General features: G+C 38.1%; 1 protein-coding gene across 5 annotated transcripts in view; it reads right to left on the bottom strand.

Moving 5' to 3' along the window:
- Positions 1-19,056, bottom strand: part of Cep128 (centrosomal protein 128) — a 335,390-nt gene that overhangs the window by 196,879 nt on the left and 119,455 nt on the right. For all 5 annotated transcript variants that reach the window (XM_057783389.1, XM_057783390.1, XM_057783391.1 and 2 more), the window contains 2 exons: positions 5,200-5,376; positions 881-940 (listed from right to left, as the gene is read on the bottom strand). In XM_057783389.1, coding sequence (XP_057639372.1) covers positions 881-940; positions 5,200-5,376 — 237 coding nt within the window. The remainder of the gene's footprint in view (positions 1-880; positions 941-5,199; positions 5,377-19,056) is intronic.

Raw genomic sequence — 19,056 nt, 5'->3', positions numbered from 1 at the left:
AAAACCATCCTAGGGAGGGAAGGAATTTGATTGAGACAAGCAGAGTCAGCAGGCTGCAAGCTTACACAAAAGAATCGAAGTGCATTTAATAAATACATGTGAAATAAACATGAATTCTAGCTAGTCTGCCTTTAGATATGTTCAGAGAGATTCCCAACTACGTAAAAACTAGAAAAATTTGTCTCCATTACAATCTGATTCATAATTCAAAAATTTTATCACCCTTTATTTTCTAATTCTTTGCCTATACAATATATTTAAAATAAATATTTAGTGAGAAGAAAGAAACTTAAATGCTTCTTACATGTACTACTGTGATTCCTCTCTGGCAGCCAGTGTCACAGCATTCCATGTTCCGTTATACAACAAAATCTATGGTTAAGGCCACTGTGCTGATGTGCAGCTATAATAGCAGCACTCGGGAGGCAGAGGTGAGTTGATTTCTGTGAGTTGGAAGCCAACCTGCTCTATACAGCTAATTCTAAGAAGGTAGGGCTATACAGTAAGACCCGGCCTCAAAAGAAAATCAAAGCAGACAGGCAGACAGAAAGGAAAGATAGATGGATGGATGGATGGATGGATGGATGGATGGATGGATGGATGGATGGATGGATGGATGGGTGGGTAGGTGAGTGGACGGGTGGATGGGTGGGTGGGTGGATAAGGAGATAGATAGAGAAAGAAATAGATAGATAGATAGATAGATAGATAGATAGATAGATAGATAGATAGATAGATAGATAGAAATAGATAGATAGATAGATAGATAGATAGATAGATAGATAGATAGATAGACGATAGATATAGAGATAGATATAAATGGCTACACAAAACACAGCTTATTAAAGATCATAAAATTTAGGATTTCATGATGAAATACCTTGCTTTCGGCTAACCAGCGATGTGGGTCATAATGTATTTCAGGACCAGAGGTAAATACCTACAAAAAGAAGAAAGAATGTTAAAAATAGATTTTTCTCTAGCATGAATGTACATAAATAAAATTATTGACCATACATCCATAGAAATAGTCCTTAAATGCCAGGATTTGAAAAGTGGAAGATTGTATTAAGTACACAATCAATTTCAAAGCACAGTTATTAAGTGGCTATTCTGCACGTATTTCCTTGATGACAATAAACAGCCAGCTCAGGTACAGACACAGAAGATGATCTAGCTGTCAAGGGCTACTAACACTAGCCTCTGGAGTTGAGCCCATGAGGCTTCACCTGGAGAGCAAAATTGATTAAAGCCTGTTTGCTTTGCCTGTGACTTCCTCTCAATACTGTTCCGTGTAAGGTACTCTACAGAGGTTTAAATGTGCCTACACAGAAACTTAACTCTGTCTCGTTTATCCATCTTTATACATTGGGGTCCATTTTGTTTTGTCAAAGACTGTGAAGAAGAGACAGCTCATCAAAATGAATTTATGTAAGCATTGCTTTAGATTTCAAAACAGACACGAAATTTTGTATTCAACTGTTGCCTATATTAGTTGCTCTGATTTCCTTTATACCAACTCATTTATAAAATCACTCAACATCTGGTTTTGCCTTATTACTGAGCTCAATCTACACTCAAAAACTGTTGATGTCTTTATAATTGTAAACACAAATTACATTATTACCAGTTTTTCAAACTCGGTGCTATATAGGATATATTCACAGAACTTCTCGATGTTTTATCTAAAAATATCCTTTCTTTTATAAAGAGATGTACATTCCTAGTATCAAATGCTTCCATATCTCCATATGTATGAGCACATTTCTCTGTCAGAATAACAGTAGCTAATTTATTTAAATGCATACTTAATGCATACTAGGTATCCACCACATTCTATATACAAAAGTGTTGTGGTATTACACTCAACCTTTCCCTCAATCACTTATTTCTTTCCATTTAACCCAGCTCTTCTGTTGTTTTTGTTTTGTTTCATTTTGTCTTGTGTTTTGAAATAGGGTGTTGCAATGTAGCCCCTGGCTTCTCTGGAACTGTGGAGACCTGGCTGGCCTCTCTTCTGCAGCTCCCATGCTAGAAATAAAGGCCTGAACCACCACACAAGTTCTAACCAAAGGCTGAGCTGCTCCACCTTTTCTTTTTTTAATTTCATTTTACATTCCAACTAAGGTCCTCCCTCTCCTCCTCCCGACCCACCCTCGGCCTCCCTCCCAGCCCACCACCACCCACTCTTCCAAGGGTAATAACGCTTCCTATGGGGAGTCAACAAAGCATGGCACATTAGATTAAGGCAAGAGGAAGCCCCTTTCTCCTGCATTAAGGCTGAGCAAACAATCCCTGAAACTAAAAGTATTCTCTGTCCCTCTGGACCCCTAGGCAGGTTTCTCTCCGCTTACCTGTTCCCAAATAGCCACTCTGAGGCTTAATATCAGTTCCAATTGTCTGCTGAATGTCTTGGGCTTCTTACTGACTAGCTTTACCTATAAACTAACCCATTTCCATTAGTTTATATTTTACCATGAGGCTTGTGGCTTGATACCTCCCACCTTCTTTCCCCAGCAGTTACACGGTGTCTCCCTGACTCCACCTTCTCCCTTTCTAAGTATCTTTGAACTTTTCACCTGTCCATTGATCAAAACAGTTTTATTCATCAACCAATAAAAGCAACACATATACAGAAGGACACCCCACATTACATACCACCATAAGGAATTGGCTCCAAAGAGCTAGCTCACACCAGGGCAAGACTCTGGTTCCATTATCAGGGGCCCAGCAGACAGACTAAGCTACACTACTGTCCTCCACATGCAGAGGGTCTAGGCTAGAGGTCTCATGGAGGCTCCACAGCTGTTGGTCTAGAGTTCTTGAGTTCCCACAAGAATGGTTCAGCTGTCTCTATAGATTTCTTTTCAATCAGGCTTTCCCTAATTGCCCAAATTCTCTATTTCTTCTTCCTCTTTCAACAATGTACCATGTTGCTAAATATCTGTGAGCATCCATTTGTCACAATTAGACTTCCCTTTTCACTAACAGACTCCATTAAATCTTTACTGCCTCAATTAAATCTTCACTTTGAGCAATAATAAATACTTATTTTGATAGAGGAAATAGAAACAATGCTCATGTTTCATGATTGGCTTCACAGGTTTACAAATGATCTCGTGCTTTAAAGAACATCTTTAAGCAGTTAAACGTGGCAGAACAACAGGCAATCAGGGCCACTGGAAGAAGATACTATATAAAACCAAAGTATAAATGAAATTCACAAGTGTTCCTACACTGCCACGCACACAAAGCCCACTCAATGGACAACAATGACTGCCCATCAAGATGCCATCATAGTAAGCATCAAGGAACTGTGACAAGAACATTGTAGCAGAGCTGTACTGTGGGGAAAAAAAGACAAAAAGAGAACATGTATGTATATCTAAACACAGCAAAACACAGAATTACTTTCAGAGTGTATTAAAGGAACTTGTTCCCTATAAAGCAGTAGTTCTCAACCTTCCTCACGCTGCAACCCTTCAATACAGTTTCTCGTGTGGTGGTGACCCCAACCATACAATTATTTTCTTTGCTACTTCATGACTGTAATTTCACTATTGTTATAAATCATAATGTAAATATCTGTGTTTTCAAATGGTCTTAGGTGAACTACTGTTATAAATCGTAATGTAAATATCTGTGTTTTCCAATGGTGAATCATATGAAAGGGTTGTTTGACCTCCAAAGGGGTCATGACCCACAAGTTGAGAATCACTACCATAAAGAAACAATATTTACAAATATTCTTGTCCATGAAACTCAGGTGTTTTCAAGAGCTGCATGGAATAAGACTTATTATGCTTCTTATAACATGACTCACATGCTTTGATTTTAATGCTCACACATGACTGAAAACTACCCGAAATGAAATACTGAAGCATGGAGTAAATGCAGCATTGCTAATATATGTTCTTCCACATCAAGTTAAGGTTTACAAGCCACATACTCAGAAAAGTCTTAACATTGAGGAAAACAGCATTAGAAGGGGAGAGATAAGTGGCATAAAGACCCCATGGCCTCCCCAGAGTCAGTTTCCCACTTACACCCAAACACTGCTCATCTTTACTCTCACAGCTTTCTCATAGCAACACTTGAACAATGTCTCAAAGGAACATACAGGGAACTAAAGATTGCAAAATATCTACCAACTCTATTAATTCCACCAATTGAAATACTTAAAGTTGGAGCTTTGGAAGTCTTTAACTGAAACAGTATATTATATTTTTATTTTCTTCAAACATCACTTAGAGAAAAAGAAAGATAGGGGAAAATCAGGAAAAAGGGAAGAGACCTCAAAAGACCTCTCTCTGGTAGAGGAAGAAAAAATAACCTAGCTCCAAGAGAAAACCACCTAAGCACAATATGGCATTTCAGTGCGGCCATGCTATAAAATGAAATAAACACAACTGAAACTGGCTTCAGCGTGACGTGTTAGGAGGTGTGTCACATGGAATTCGGCAATGCCAGAGCAACACTTCTAAAGTGTCAGCCTTCAAGAAATTCAGACACCCATGGGACACTCGCTTTATACGTCATCTTCTGACAACCACTAATTAGGAAGTAATGAACCCGTCTAAATATGGGGAGTACACAGATTAGAACTTGAACAACAGGGACAGTGCAAGAGCAAAGTGTTTACTTGGCCTGGCCCCAGCCAGTCTACAAAGTTTCAAGTCCTTCTTCAGATTTCATCACACTGAATGTAGGAAAAGTACCCAGCCTCTCCAGGTCTGCTTCTCTTTTCTACACTATATTTTATGGAGTATTGGAGAGATGGGTTGACGTTAAGGGCTAAGGGGGACACAGCCTATACCATATTTATCATTGAACCTCTCAAGAAGAATTAAATAGATGGCAGTAACATCACTAAGAGGCTACCATGGTGGAAAATTCAGAAACCAAGGTTCTTGACTCAAAGAATGTTTTCCTTGAACAATATTGCTACCTCTTTGTTGATGGGCTTTCTTGCACTGAGTGAGACATGGGTAACTCAGTAAAACATCATCACACTTTCACCAGGACTGGGTAGTTATAAATAGTTTCTAATTCCAAAGTAGTGCAAGAAGTTATTTTGTTTCATAAAAACTTTATGAAACAAAAATGAGAGTCCCATGTAATCACATGTTACAATCCCATTATAATTATACGTTTGAAAACTAACTGAAAATTTAAGGCACATTGAAAACTCATAATTACTTTCAATTTCTCCAATGAATCTTTGGAGAAAGTTTTACAAGCTGCATCAATTTCCTTTCCTATTACACCAAGAATGGATTCCTGTTCCGTCTCCAAACAAAGAAGTTGATCCTTCAGCTGTAGCCTGGCCTCTTCCATCCTCCTCAAGTGCTCTTCTTCATTACTTATATGTTTCTCCTGCGGCATGAGAAATAAAACAGAACCTTATTAAGTAGAGCCAAGACACAGGTATCTATGCAACCAAACCTAAGAACAGGATTAGAACAGATATGACCAGTCATCCCTTCTCTTAGAACAATAGATATCCCATGAGAACTCAAGTATAAACAACTGGCAAAAATTCTACAAACAAAAGAAATAATGTTGAAAATGTCCTTTGTGGTTTGTTAACAGTGCTGTTAGTGGGTCAGAAGAAAAGCTAAAATCATAAATTGATCTGGGGTGAACCCTAAACATTAGTAAAACACAGAAATATAAATTACAAAATACGGTGCTTGCTTTCAATGTGTTATCATCTAAACTCCATCACAACATGCTCCTCCTACAAAGTTCTCATCTTTTTGATGCCATCATACCACACACACGCTTTTGAGACATGAAAATTTAATAAAAACCAAGATGGAAACACATTCCAAGTAAACAAATACATTTAATGAAGAGAGGTCTGTCAAAAGTCCTTGAAGAGATCACAAGTACTTTGGGGTCTCCTCCAGGCAGAACAATTTGCGATCATTAGTATTTATTATACAATTCTCAGTAGTTGTGACTAAATAATTTCATTAAAAACAAGCACTCTTGATAGGAAAAACTCAAAATTCCCAGTGCCCCCCAAGTCCACATCTTTAGGAACACTGACACAACACTGAGAATGCTTCACTTCGGGCTGTGAATTAGGAATGCTGAACTGGGAGGGTCAACAAAAACAGTCCAAGTTCTCAAAAGCTCTAGAATATGAGCTGCTCCTAATCTCAAGCATGCTGAACAAATGCACTAGAAATTAATCCATATAACACAGGCCTTGTAAGATAATGAAATTACTACAACTGAATAAATAACAGACCATACTCATGGTGTTAGTATGTTCAGTCATTACACACTAGCCTAGTAATCTTCAACAATTAATAAGACACAAGAAAACCAGATAAAGTATGTGGGCAACAAAGTCCTCTAATTTAAAAAAAAAAAACACAGCTGTTAAAAATTAATGATTGGAGTTAGAAAGATGGATCAGCAGGTAAGAACACTGGCTGCTCCCAGTGAACCTCAGCTCAATTCACATGACAACTTACAAGTGTCTCTTCTGGCCTCTGTGGCCCCAGGCACATAAATGGTGCCAGACAGACTTTCAGGTGAAACACTCAAATATATATGATAAAAATAAATAATTCTCTTTTCCTTTCTTAAAGAATATATCATGATTATACTCTCCTCTCCCTCTGCTCCTCCCAATTCCTCCCCACCTGCCCTCCCCTCCAGATCCACTCCTCTTCTGTCTCTCATTAGAAAAGAACAGGCTTCTAAGTGATAACAACCAAACACAACAAAATAAAGTATAATAAGATGAAGCAAAAACTATCATATTGAATTTGGACATAGCAACTCAGCAGAAGGAAAAGAGTCCTAGGACCAAACTCAAGGTCAGAGACCCACTCATTCTCATACTCGGGAAGGCCAAAATCACTAAGCTAAGAATTGCCATATATGTTCAGAGGACCTGGTGGAAACCAATATAGGCTCCATGGCTGCCACTTCCGTCTCTGGAGCTCATCGCTGGCTTGCTCAGTTGACTCATGAAAGGAAGAGTAATGTCTTAATAAATAAATTTAAATAAATAATTTAAATTGGGCTAATATTACAAAATAAATTAAAGCTCCCCTGCCAATAAGTGTAGAGCTCTTGACAAGTTATCTCCTGCCCTTCCAGGCAGTCTTACCTTCTTTTCTACTGTCTCCTCCTCTGACTCAGTTTCTCAAACACACCTACTTATGTCTATCCTGGACTCATGGATTTTTTACAACTCTGACCAAAGTTGTTCTACCTCAAAATAGGGCTAGTGATGAGAAACCATTTGTCTTGATGAACTCAAGTTAATCCATTACCTGGATCTGGTCCTCTGATTTAGAAACTTGAAACTGGAATTTTTCAATGTGTTATCACCTAAATTCCATTACAACACGCTCCTCCTACAGAGTTCTCATCTTGTGAATGCCAACATACTACACACATGCTTTTGAGACAACCTTATTTAAGACTATTGTTACCCTGTAGACTGTCAAAAATGCTGAGATTGTGACCTCTCTACGCTCTATCTTTATTGACCACAAAAACTCTACTGCCCAATTCATTATTCTTTTTGAAGCAGCATGCTAGATCCAATCACCCTTTGAAGGGAAACGCACAGAACCATGGGACAATACAAACTACGTCATTCACTTCAACTGCCTTGTCCTTCAGGAATTCCTTAACATTTCAGATACAAGTTCCTCCAGCCTCTGCATAAGCATCTATACCTTCAAGGTTTAGACTATCTGACACAGCTTTAAAAACATAACGCATAAAAAAAATAAATAAAAACATAACACATAAGTTCTTTCCCACCACTAAAACCTAACTTTCCAGAGAAAATTTCCTTTTTTCACCACTATCGTTTTTTAGGGAGGTTTCTGACATCACACAACACTTTTGTACTCTCTATATGGGTCCCATGACCATCAGTAGATATAAGTTTGTGGCCAGGAGGCAGAAGCAGGTGAATTTATATGTTCAAGGTCAGCATGGTCTACAGACTGAGTTTCAGGGCAGTCTCCAAAGACAGAGAAACCTTGTCTCAAAAACCCAAAAGAGATGTAAGCTTGTCCACTCTACCTTAGAGCAGTGCTATGGTTTCATTGAGTTTGGGTGTTGGAGGCCTGGCCAATCACATGGCGATGGTCTATGAGCAGCTCCTAGTTGAGAGCCACTGGAGATGTTGTCCTCAATAAAAATTAACACAGTTCTGAAAAACTGACTTGCTTTCACTGCAGGGTTGAAGAAGTTAAAGTGTGATCCTCCCAGGCTTTCCGGCTTTCTGTCTCACCTGAGATCTGACATGCACATGCTCCCCGCATAATGTAATGAAGCTACGAATACTCAGCAGAGCTGGACTGTCCAGTCATGGGCTGTCTGGCTCCAAAACTGGGAGCTTAATAAATTTCTATATATATGATTCAGCTTCAGGTTTTGTTACAGAGATGAAAATGAAAAAAAAAATGAGAAGGAATGCTCTAGATAAAGCAGACTTCTATGGCCTAGATAGAGGGTAATAAGACCCAAAGACCCAACGAATCTCTCAGGAAATTTTGCCCCTCCCGTTCTGCTCCATTCTTCACAGTTGGACTGTCCAAACACTGCTTTGTAGTGCATAGCAGTTGAATATATTGAATAGATATGGAGAGAGTGGACAACCTTGTCTTGCTTCTGATTTCAGTAGGATTGCAGTGAGTTTCTCTCCATTTAGTTTGATGGCTTGCTGTATATTGCTTTTATTATGTTTAGACATGTTCGTTGCAGCCCTGCTCTCTCCATGACCTTTATCATGAAGAGATGTTTTATTTTGTTGAAAGCTTTTTCAGCATCTAATGAGATGATCATGTGGGCTTTATTTTTCAGTTTGTTTATATGGTGGATTATGTTTATATGGTGGATTTTTGTATGTTGAACCATCCCTGCATCTCTGGGATAAAGTCATTCATCCCAGAAATGAGTTAATTTAAGATATAAGACTTAGTTAATAAAAAGCCTAAGCTAATAGGCCAAGGAATGTTTTAAATTAAAAAAAAAAAAAAGAATGTGCTAATCAAAACCCAACTGTAGTGGTGCACGCCTTTAATCCCAACATTCGGAAAACAGAGGCAAGCAGACCTCAGTGAGTTTGAGGCCAGCCGGGTTTACAAACCAAGTTCCAGGAGAGCCAGGACTCTACACAGGGAAACCTTGTCTCGAAAAACAAAACAAAATGAAAAAAAAAAAGAAAGAAAGAAAATGTGCTAATCACAAAATGATAAAGCGAAGTCCCATTGACAGAACAGCAGAGGTGTCGCAAAGTGTCCACTTTAAGACAAGAAAAGTTTATACTAGTGACATGGATGTCTAAAAGAAACACTAAACTCTTTAAAAGTTCAACATATCTCTCTCTCTCTCTCTCTCTCTCTCTCTCTCTCTCTCTCTCTCACACACACACACACACACGGCTCAACCCATTAATTTATAATTCCACGATCAATGCATAATGCTGCAATTATAGACAGATATTTGAACATTTTCTTTATGCTCCATAACACTTTCTCCATGGTCCTAAGGAAACATAACTTTAATAGTAATGTAACAGCTTCAAAAATAAAGAACAAAACCAAAATGATCTCTTGACAGGCTCTGTGACACAGAGTGTAACCTCAAGGCATTGAAGGGTGAAGCAAGAGGACTGAAGGTTGAATTTCTGTCTTGTCTGCACTGCAATTCAAAGCCAGCATAGGCAAATTAGAGAGACTGTCTCAAAATATAAAAACAAAAAAAATATTTGAAAAGAACAATAACAAGCTAGGCGTGGTTATGTATACCTTCAATGAGCACTCCCTAAACAGAAGCAAGCAGTTTCTGTGAGTGCGAAGCCAGCCTGGTCTATATAGTGAGTTCCAGGACAGCCTGGGCTACATAGTGAGACCCAGACTTGAAAGAAAGAAAGGGGGGAAGGGAGTGCTAAAAACGGCATTTTGTTTCCAAAATATTTATAACATGAAATTAAAAACATTTTAACATACTTTAACAAAAACTTATCTTAAATAAACTGCTCATAGCCTAAGTAAATCATTAATTTTTAAAGTAATCATTTCCTTTACCTTGAAAACAAACTTCAATAAGAAAATATGAAATGCTTCCATCCTAAGACCGTCTTTAACTCATCACTGGGGGAGGAAAGATAGCAAGTAGCACACACAGGGACCACACACTACCAAACAGCGGAACTAAAGCCAGTAAGATTTAATTAAGATTTATTGGCAGTGTGGCTTGTTAAACTGGAGCTACACACATCAGTCAAGAAGTTGTGATGAGGAATATTCCGGAACATAGGGAAACAGCTTACTCTAGCTTTAAATTCAACAGTAACGTTACACATAAATTATGAAACCTCCCTGAACAAAGCTTGGACCTGTCTATAAGTCCTTAACCTGACTTGGTAAGGAAGGCTCCCACCCCTCATGCCAGTGGCAGCAAGAGAGCTGTGGCACCCTGAAATGTCACCCATAGAGAAAAGCTATCCACTGTGAGTTTAGTTAGAGATGTGGAAACCACGTCACCAAACTGTAACCCTAACTGTCTTGCAAAATAGGCAGAAGAAAACTATTATTTGTGGAAATCCCTTCTGGTGCTTGTCGCGTCATATCCACTTTGTTCAAACCGAATTAAAGACAGATATTACACAATAGTAAATTCCGTAAACTCAAACTAGTCATATACATGGATGTTGATATAAAAAAAAAATGAGCAAAACAAAACAAAAGGCCTGTGATGTGGCTCCATGGATTAAAGTTGAGGAAACGCGAGTACTTAAGCCAAACTCCCAGAACTAGGGCAAAGGTAAAAGAGATTGGACTCTACCAAGTTATCCCCTGACCTACACACACACACAATGGCACATGAACTACATGCACACACATCATTTATATACTCAAAGACACACAATAATAATAAGTTAAATAGAAAAGCAATGGCAACTTTAAACTCAAAAAATCAGACAGAACTTCATAAATACCTACTTGTCTTCTTGAGAGCAGTAGTGCTGAGAGAGGAAGACAGAGAAGTTCAGGAAGGCCAAGAATTCTCCACCTGTGCTAAAGCAGTAACATGCGCCTTCCTCACCCACATGGACATTACAGAAACAACATACAACCTCAAACTTCAAACAGGAACATGGGCCATTTCCATGATACTCCACATGACCCCATACTATAACACCTGTCATAATATATATCTTATGCCTGTCCCCTCACCAATCTGAGCTCCTTTTAGCCAAAGATGATATTACTCTTTGTTACCAAACTATCTCAAATACCAATCAATTAATAAATTATTTTCTATTCCTTTACAAGCATTTCCTTAATGCAGCCTCTTATGTCCCACTTTCTGGGGGGATATTTTTGCCACAAATTAATTTTGAACTCCCTGAGGCCATGTGTACACAAACAGGCTCATTCTTTATAAATATTTAAACAGGCAAATGAAAGAATACTGTAACTCTACTAGAAGATAGGTGTTCTAAAACAAAAAAATTTACTTTTAGGTTACATACACACTGTTCTGTTTCTTTTATAGACATACTTTGCATCATTTCCTCCGAAGGATGGGGAAGCTACAAGTAACAGTGCAGAACAGCATAGCTAACAAGAGGGACAGTGCATGAGAACATGGGCTCTGACCTCATGCATATGAAAATCCAGGTGGGAATGGCATCCAATCCACAGTGTTGACTGCAGCAGCCTTCAAACGTTATCCATAAAACAAACAAAAACAGGAGAAATTCAAATTTAAACTCGCAACCTCCATTTATGGAAAATTATTCTTGGCTCAGGCCTTTTAGCACCCTCTTCTAAGATAGGACTGAGAAATACAAAGACCATTTACAGCATGATCAAAAGTTGATGGGTATGCATTGGCTATATTCCTAAAAATTAATACTCACAGTTAAAGAAAAGAACACTTTCTAGGGAGCACTTTATGCATTCACTATTAGAATCACTACTCTGCGATTATTATATATTTCTATTGTTAAATAGCTAGAAACAGAAATAGCATTTGGTATTTAAAATTCAGCTACTTCTATTGAGTATCTACTTATAAAACAAAATATGAACAAGAAAACAAACTAATGGGGTTTTTAATTATGCATCTGGAATGAGTGTTGTTCAGTTTTCAGAGAAAGCTATCTCAAATAACAGTATTTGCATATTTAGTCATGTCTCTAAAAAGCATCAGGATTTCCTCCTCTCCTTCTTCCCGTAAAGCACTTCTTCTCAAGAAAGAGAATAGAAGGAAGTGTGAAAATAAATCACCAAGTCACACAGTTAATATCCACGACAAAAAACACCTCCTATTGGTTTTTATCTAAAATCTACAGAACACTCTCGATCATCATCAAATGAGAAATGAATTGAGTCGATTAGCAATTTAAAGAGCAATAAAAGAAAAAGTCATTGAAAACAAACATGGGCAGCCATTTTATGTTCACTTTTAAGGTCAAGAAGAGCCAGCAAGGCCTAATTAACTTCAAAGCAATCACCAAAAGAGGTGTGATATGAAATCATCCTATGACCTTTGTTTTGACACCACAGTCAATCATATGTAGCATTACATAGCCCGATATTTATTGTGGAGATCATATGTAACTATGGAAGAAAAGAAAAGCAGACTAACAGAAGAATTTTCATGGAAAGTGCCCAACACATTTGCTTTCCTCTCCGTGCCTGCAGCTATCACAGGAATTGAGTTAAGTAGTAGCAGGCCGCTCTACCTAATCAAGAACTAATACGACTGGCAAACTTGGACTTTACGACTTCAGTGCTTTTAAAATCAGCCACTGTGGTGGCTGAAGAAGAGATGGCTAGGCAGATAAAATGCTTGCTGTCCAAAAGCACAGGGACCTAAGCTCAGACATACAGCACACGTGTGTAACATCCAGGTCATCCGCACAAACCTGTAACCCCAGCAAGAGAAGACAGAGACAAGACTCGTAGGCCAGGTGTGGTGGTGCACACCTTTAATCCCAGCACTTGGAAGGAAAGCAGACAGATTTCTGAGAGTTCTAGTCCAGTCAGCCTGTCTACATACTGAGTTCCAGGGCTAGAGAGAAGACACCCAGTCTCAAACTTAAAGTGGCCCAAAGCATGAAAGAGTAATGCTCACAGTCAGCTCACAGAGCATATGATTTCCTTTATCCTCAAGCTTCTAGAAAACTTTGAAATTAAGAACTTCTTCCTGCTGCCATCAAAGAGCCAAGTCAAAAACAAGAAGGTGTGATTTTTGCAGAGTAGTGAAGACTGTACAGAGCACACATCTTGCATTCATACGGTTTTTCATTACTTGAAAAATATGCATTGTATGAAATGACAACTTTATCTAAAAATGATTGAGTAAAAAGAGGAAATTGGCCAAAGAAAACAGCAATCACAAACAGATGTCAAAATAAAAACAAACTATAAATTTTTAACTGACAGATAACATCGAATGTTTTTATTGTATAAAACACATTTAAAGAAATGTACACACATTGCAAACTTATTAAATCAAACTGAGAAAGACATTTCCTCATTGCTTATCATCTCTGCTATGAGAGCACTAACTTCTACCCTCTTTCCTTCTCCAGAGCACAGAGACCTCTCTATTCACTCACTTCTGCCTTTCACAGACACATTTTATAAGGAAATCTCAGATTATAATTGGTTTTTCTAACAAAAATCAATAATTATTTCCATTCTAAAACACATAAACGTAAAGCAAAAATAGCTAAATGCAGTAACCATGGACTAGATTCAACACTACAAATTCACTAAAAGGACACAAACCTGACTCATTTTAGTGACACTAAACAGAGGAGAAAATGCAGAGACTCTGTGTCCATCTCTGTCTCACCCTGCTTCTGTCCCAATGCCAGGCAAGACATTATATTTTCTCAGTTTTAGAGTCCAACACTAATACTATGCACAAATATAAATGGTAATTATCATTTGGCAGGTTTCATTTGTATAAGAAAATTACCCCCAGTGTTTTGTCCAATATAGCCAGGCCTCACTTTACAAATGATTTAAATAAAGCATTTCATGGGAACAAAAACACACCTCCATGAATCAGGATGTAGCAACACTTAAGTTCCTATGTTCCCCCATTTCTTTGATGGCTCACAGTCTGTGATCTTAAAGTATTTCCTGATAGTTTCATTGAAGTTAATCTCATCCCTAAGGAACTAATAGCAGAAAACAAGGTACTGTACAGACAGCTCAGGATCACTACTGAAATGAGCAAGTACTGCTTTAGATAGCTGAGCATCTCCCATAAACTATTAACATCTGCCAGCAGACCAACAAAGGTTCCTACCAAGTCTCACAGAATGACAAGAACAGGGTTGCTCATCGTACATCCTCCTTCCCAAGGACAAAGGCAGACACTGGGTAAGCTGATGGAGCATTCAAGCCGAGTCCAATAATGTTTTAGGCAACACCACTTTTGCCTCTGGTCCACTGTTACCTAATAAACACAGCAATGCTAGCACACAGAATTTGTGGTATATAGATCTTGGACAAATCTGAAGAACCTCAACTTTGATGAGGTTAACTAACTAAAGGTATGCATACGACAGCAACTCCTGAGAGCCGTGCATATGGGGACAGCTCTTAAAGGAGAAGTGGAAAATGATGGCGGGAGGTATACCTAGCATCCTCCAGCTGTGGGTAGCAAGGAAGAAGAAACATGCAATAATTCTAGCTGGAATACTCAAGAATAATAAATACTTTTCACCCATATAATTTCTCATTTTCTCGTATAGCTGAAATACAAGAAATCAGTAAAGAAAATCGCAAACAATAAATAAATGTCCTTCCGATGCTTGTGCTGAAATTAGAAAAATAACAATGAACATTACTTTCATTTTTTTCACTATTTTTCTTATAGGCTTTATGTATCTGCATCAACTATTAGATATGTTATTGTACAAACTAAAGGAAAAGGCAATGTGTATTTATAAACATAATAATATATTAAATACTGTCATTATTTTAAGCACCCATTATTTCTAAAATATTGTACAAGCATGTTTAAAGTTAACATCTACCTTAATACACAAGCTACATAATCTAAACAATCACTTTGAAACCTCTAGGAGTAACAGCATCATTCATAAACCTCTACCTATTAGAATATGAATTTTTAAAATTAGATCAGACACAGTGTTTTACACTTCAGATATTTAAACTATCAACATGAAAACACTATGCTTAGCTGCTGAGCGAAACTGATACAATTATCCTCTAACTCTGGTAGATCCCCATATGCTAGTGAAGCCAATACAAATATGTCTGAGATATAATGAACACTCTTATGAATTTTGAGATGAATGCCAGAACAATCAAAAGGTTAACATCAACAAGATCATTTTAGAACAAAGGAAGAAATAAAGAATTTTTCCTATAAAACTGAAGCAAAAGGAATAATAAACTTTAATGACAGTAGGCATAGGAGAAAATTATTTCAGTAACATTTCAGAAGAGCATTTTCCCTGATAATTTTAATAAAAGTCTGAAATACATGTGTAAACGTTCTGTGGGTTATACAATACTTGTTCCCTGTTGTGGAAAGTGGAAAAATATTACCTGTCAAAGTAACAATCAGAAGGTAGAGAAAACACATTTTAATACAGCATCACCATTAAACATATGAGCAGGAAAAGTGGAAGGTAGTGACTTGGTGCACATAGACTTGCAGCAATCCTCCCCGGCCGTCAATGCCATCTATCACTGTTGCTAATGCTCTGTAGGAAGTTTAATGCAGTCTTAGCTTTTCTTACACATCTTCGGACAACAAATACAGCCAAAAGAAAGGGTACAAACAACATGATATTTTAAAAGGTGTGTAAATGTGACACTGTCTTGCACATGTGTTTGTTGTGTATGAGAAAGAGAGTTTCCGCACGCTTATGCTAATATTAAAGATAGACAAGCAAGAGTACCACTATGAAATACAGGCTTCCCTTGGGTTACAACATAGCCAAAGGAAATCCTGCTCATCTGTTTCACTTCATGAAGCCTCATCAGCCTAGTCACTGTGATGCTTAAACAGTAATTAAAGTCCTTATCCTTTCCTTCACTAACAGAATGGTTTTTGTTTGTTTAGATTATTTTGTTATTGTTGTTTTCACATATGACCTTGTTGTGTGTGTGTGTGTGTGTGTGTGTGTGTGTGTGTGTGTGTATCTAGCACTCACCTACTATGTGTTAGACCTCTGTGGCTGCTGAAGGAGGCTGCTTGTTGGTTCCTGGTTGCTTAGCCAAGAAATAGTTACACAGAAACTATATTAATTAAATCATTGCTTAGCCTATTAGCTCCGGCTTTTTATTGGCTAACTTTTACGTATTAATTTAACCCAATTCTATTAATCTGTATATTGCCATTGGCTAAAGTTCCAGTGACTTGTCTACAGCAGGGCTGCATGGCTCCTCTCTTATTCTGCCCTTCTTTCTGCCAGCATTCAGTTTACTTTTCCCCGCCTAGCTAAGTTCTGCACTGCTATAGGTCCAAAGCAGTTATTTTTTATTTATTATGTGTGCTAATCACAACATACAGAGAAAAATCCCACATCATGTGTCTCATCCTAGATAAAAGATAATCAAGAGATGATTCCTGTCTGTCGATAGCAAGCATGGACATAAAATGGTTCACCTATCTGGTTCATCTAATTCCCTGCTACCACAGAAGATATATCTATTGCATATGTGTCCTTAACTTCAAAGTGCCAGGATGTCTTTGCTTTGCACTATAACACACCATCACAACTTGACTAGATTGGACACTAAAAATCCAAAAGTACAAAATCTGGGAAAAAAAATCCAAAATTCACACCTTTTGAGAACAGCAAGATGTCACAAGTGAAAAAATGATACAGCTGACTTCATGAAACATTTTGCAACCAAAATACAGTCGAATTAAACACAAAACTACTTTTAGGTTCCACAGATAAGTTTATATATATATATATATATCATGAATACCTCCTGTGTTTGGAATTCATTCCTGTTCTCAGGGTGCCTAATAATGCAAATACTAAACAAAAAAAAAATCTGAAGTCGGGCAGTGGTAGCATACACCTTTAAACCCAGCACTCAGGAGGGAGAGGTAGGGGAATCTCTTGAGTTTGAAGCCAGACTGGTCTACAAGAGCTAGTTTCGGGACAGGCTCCAAAAACTATAGACAAACCCTGATGGGGAACTTCCGTCAGCCAATGACTTTTAAGAGGCTTGACCAGGTTGAGGTGTGGCTTTGGGATGTCAAAATGCCACAGTTCCACCCACTCACCCCTCTTCTTCCCGTGCTCTACACCTGGATGTTGGCCCCCCGATCCTCTTCTGTGAGTTTCCTTTTTTAATAAAGAAAAATTTTAGTATACTCTATTTGGAGTTAGCTTGGGATTATTTGACTAGAGTTCCCCCCCAAATTGATGTGTTCTGCATCAAAACCCTGTCTCAAACCCCACCCCACCCCCAAACTCCAAAAGCAGAAAACACGAGCTCCAAAAAATTTGTCAATGAAGAAAAGAAAAAGGAAAGTGTGTGTATGTGTATATGGGTCTAACAAGTGAGAGGTGAAGGTTCGTCATGGAACTGGACCTATCTGTGTCCTGCCCTAGGGACCACGCAACTGAAACAGGAACTCTTCAAATCTCTGACAACATACACAGACCTGGAACATCACCATCAGAAGCAGGTAAGACACATTTAAATTAAGTAGAGCAAAGTGAACTTTACATTTTCAACTGACCACATTTCTAGTAATTTTTAATATTTTTGATGCACGATTAATAAAAACTCAGAGAGTGAAATTGGGGTTCAACCTGAAGGTCAGAAAAGAAAAGCAGCCAGCCACTGGCTCTTACCTCAATTTCAATTCAAAAATGACAATCCTGCCTCCAGGAATCTCAGAATGAGACTAAGAGCTGTCTCCTCCAATCTTATAATCCTCTCTAGCTCTGGGATAGAAGGTGTTTCTATGGCAAACTAGTGTGGCTACTGGGATTAAAAGTATGTGTTATTGCTTCCTGGTCTGTAAGGCTGGCCAGTGTGGCTATTTTACTTTTCTGCTCTTAAGGCAAGATTTATTAAAATACAAATGAATGTCCACAAAAGTAAAAAAAAAAAAAAAAATGAAGAGTACCTGAGTTTACCAGGCAGTATAAATTTATTGGGTCTCTGGGTACCTAGTTAAATTCAAACTGTTTTTATGACAAATTAAATTTGCCTGCTTTTAAAAAAAAATACAAATGAAATGCCATAAACATTTTTATTTCTAAGTGTATGCATTGTGACAGAAAGCTGTAACATGTGTGAGTACCTGTGCAGGTCAGAATGGGCTGGGTCTTCTGGGGATGGAGTTACAGGCAGTTTGTAAGCAGTTTAATGTGGGTGATGAGGACCAAACTAGGGTCCTCTGGAAGAGCAAGAAACACTCTTAACCACTGAGCTGTCTGTCTAGTCCTTTGACAATATGCCTTAAATGTAGATATGAAGATATAAAACATTTCACATCATAATTTAATTGTAGAATATGAAGCATCATATCTATAGTAGCAACACACTGGTCACAGATACATTAAGCATGCAGAGTAGTAGAGAGAAGCCAAACAAAGCAAGTCATAACAGTAGAGCTCAGCTGGTAACCACACATACCTGGAATCCCAGCAATCAGGAGGCTGGGGTAGAGGAAGGAAGGAACGAACGAAGGAAGAAAGGAAGGGAGGGGGAGAGAAAGAGAAGAGAGAACAAGAGAAAAGAGAGAGAAAGAAACAGAGGAAGGAAGGAAGGGAGGAAGGGAGGAAGGGGAGGAAAGAGGGGAGAGGAGGGAGGGGAAGAAGAAGAGAAGGAGGGAAGTGGGAAGTGGGGGATAGAGGAAGATCATATAGGTAGGCAGGCAAGACAGTACATTGAAATCCCTAAATATAAACATATTTAATTGCAAATTCCAAACTAACCTCAACTTTCCCCGCAAATTCCTATCTAAAAGCCCAGAAAGAAATTTAAAACAAACATACCAGAGTGTGACTGGTTGGTGGAAATAATAAAAATC

This window comes from Chionomys nivalis, chromosome 10 (genome assembly GCF_950005125.1).
Source record: "Chionomys nivalis chromosome 10, mChiNiv1.1, whole genome shotgun sequence".
NCBI lineage: Eukaryota > Metazoa > Chordata > Mammalia > Rodentia > Cricetidae > Chionomys > Chionomys nivalis.
This window is presented reverse-complemented; position numbering and strand designations above follow the sequence as displayed.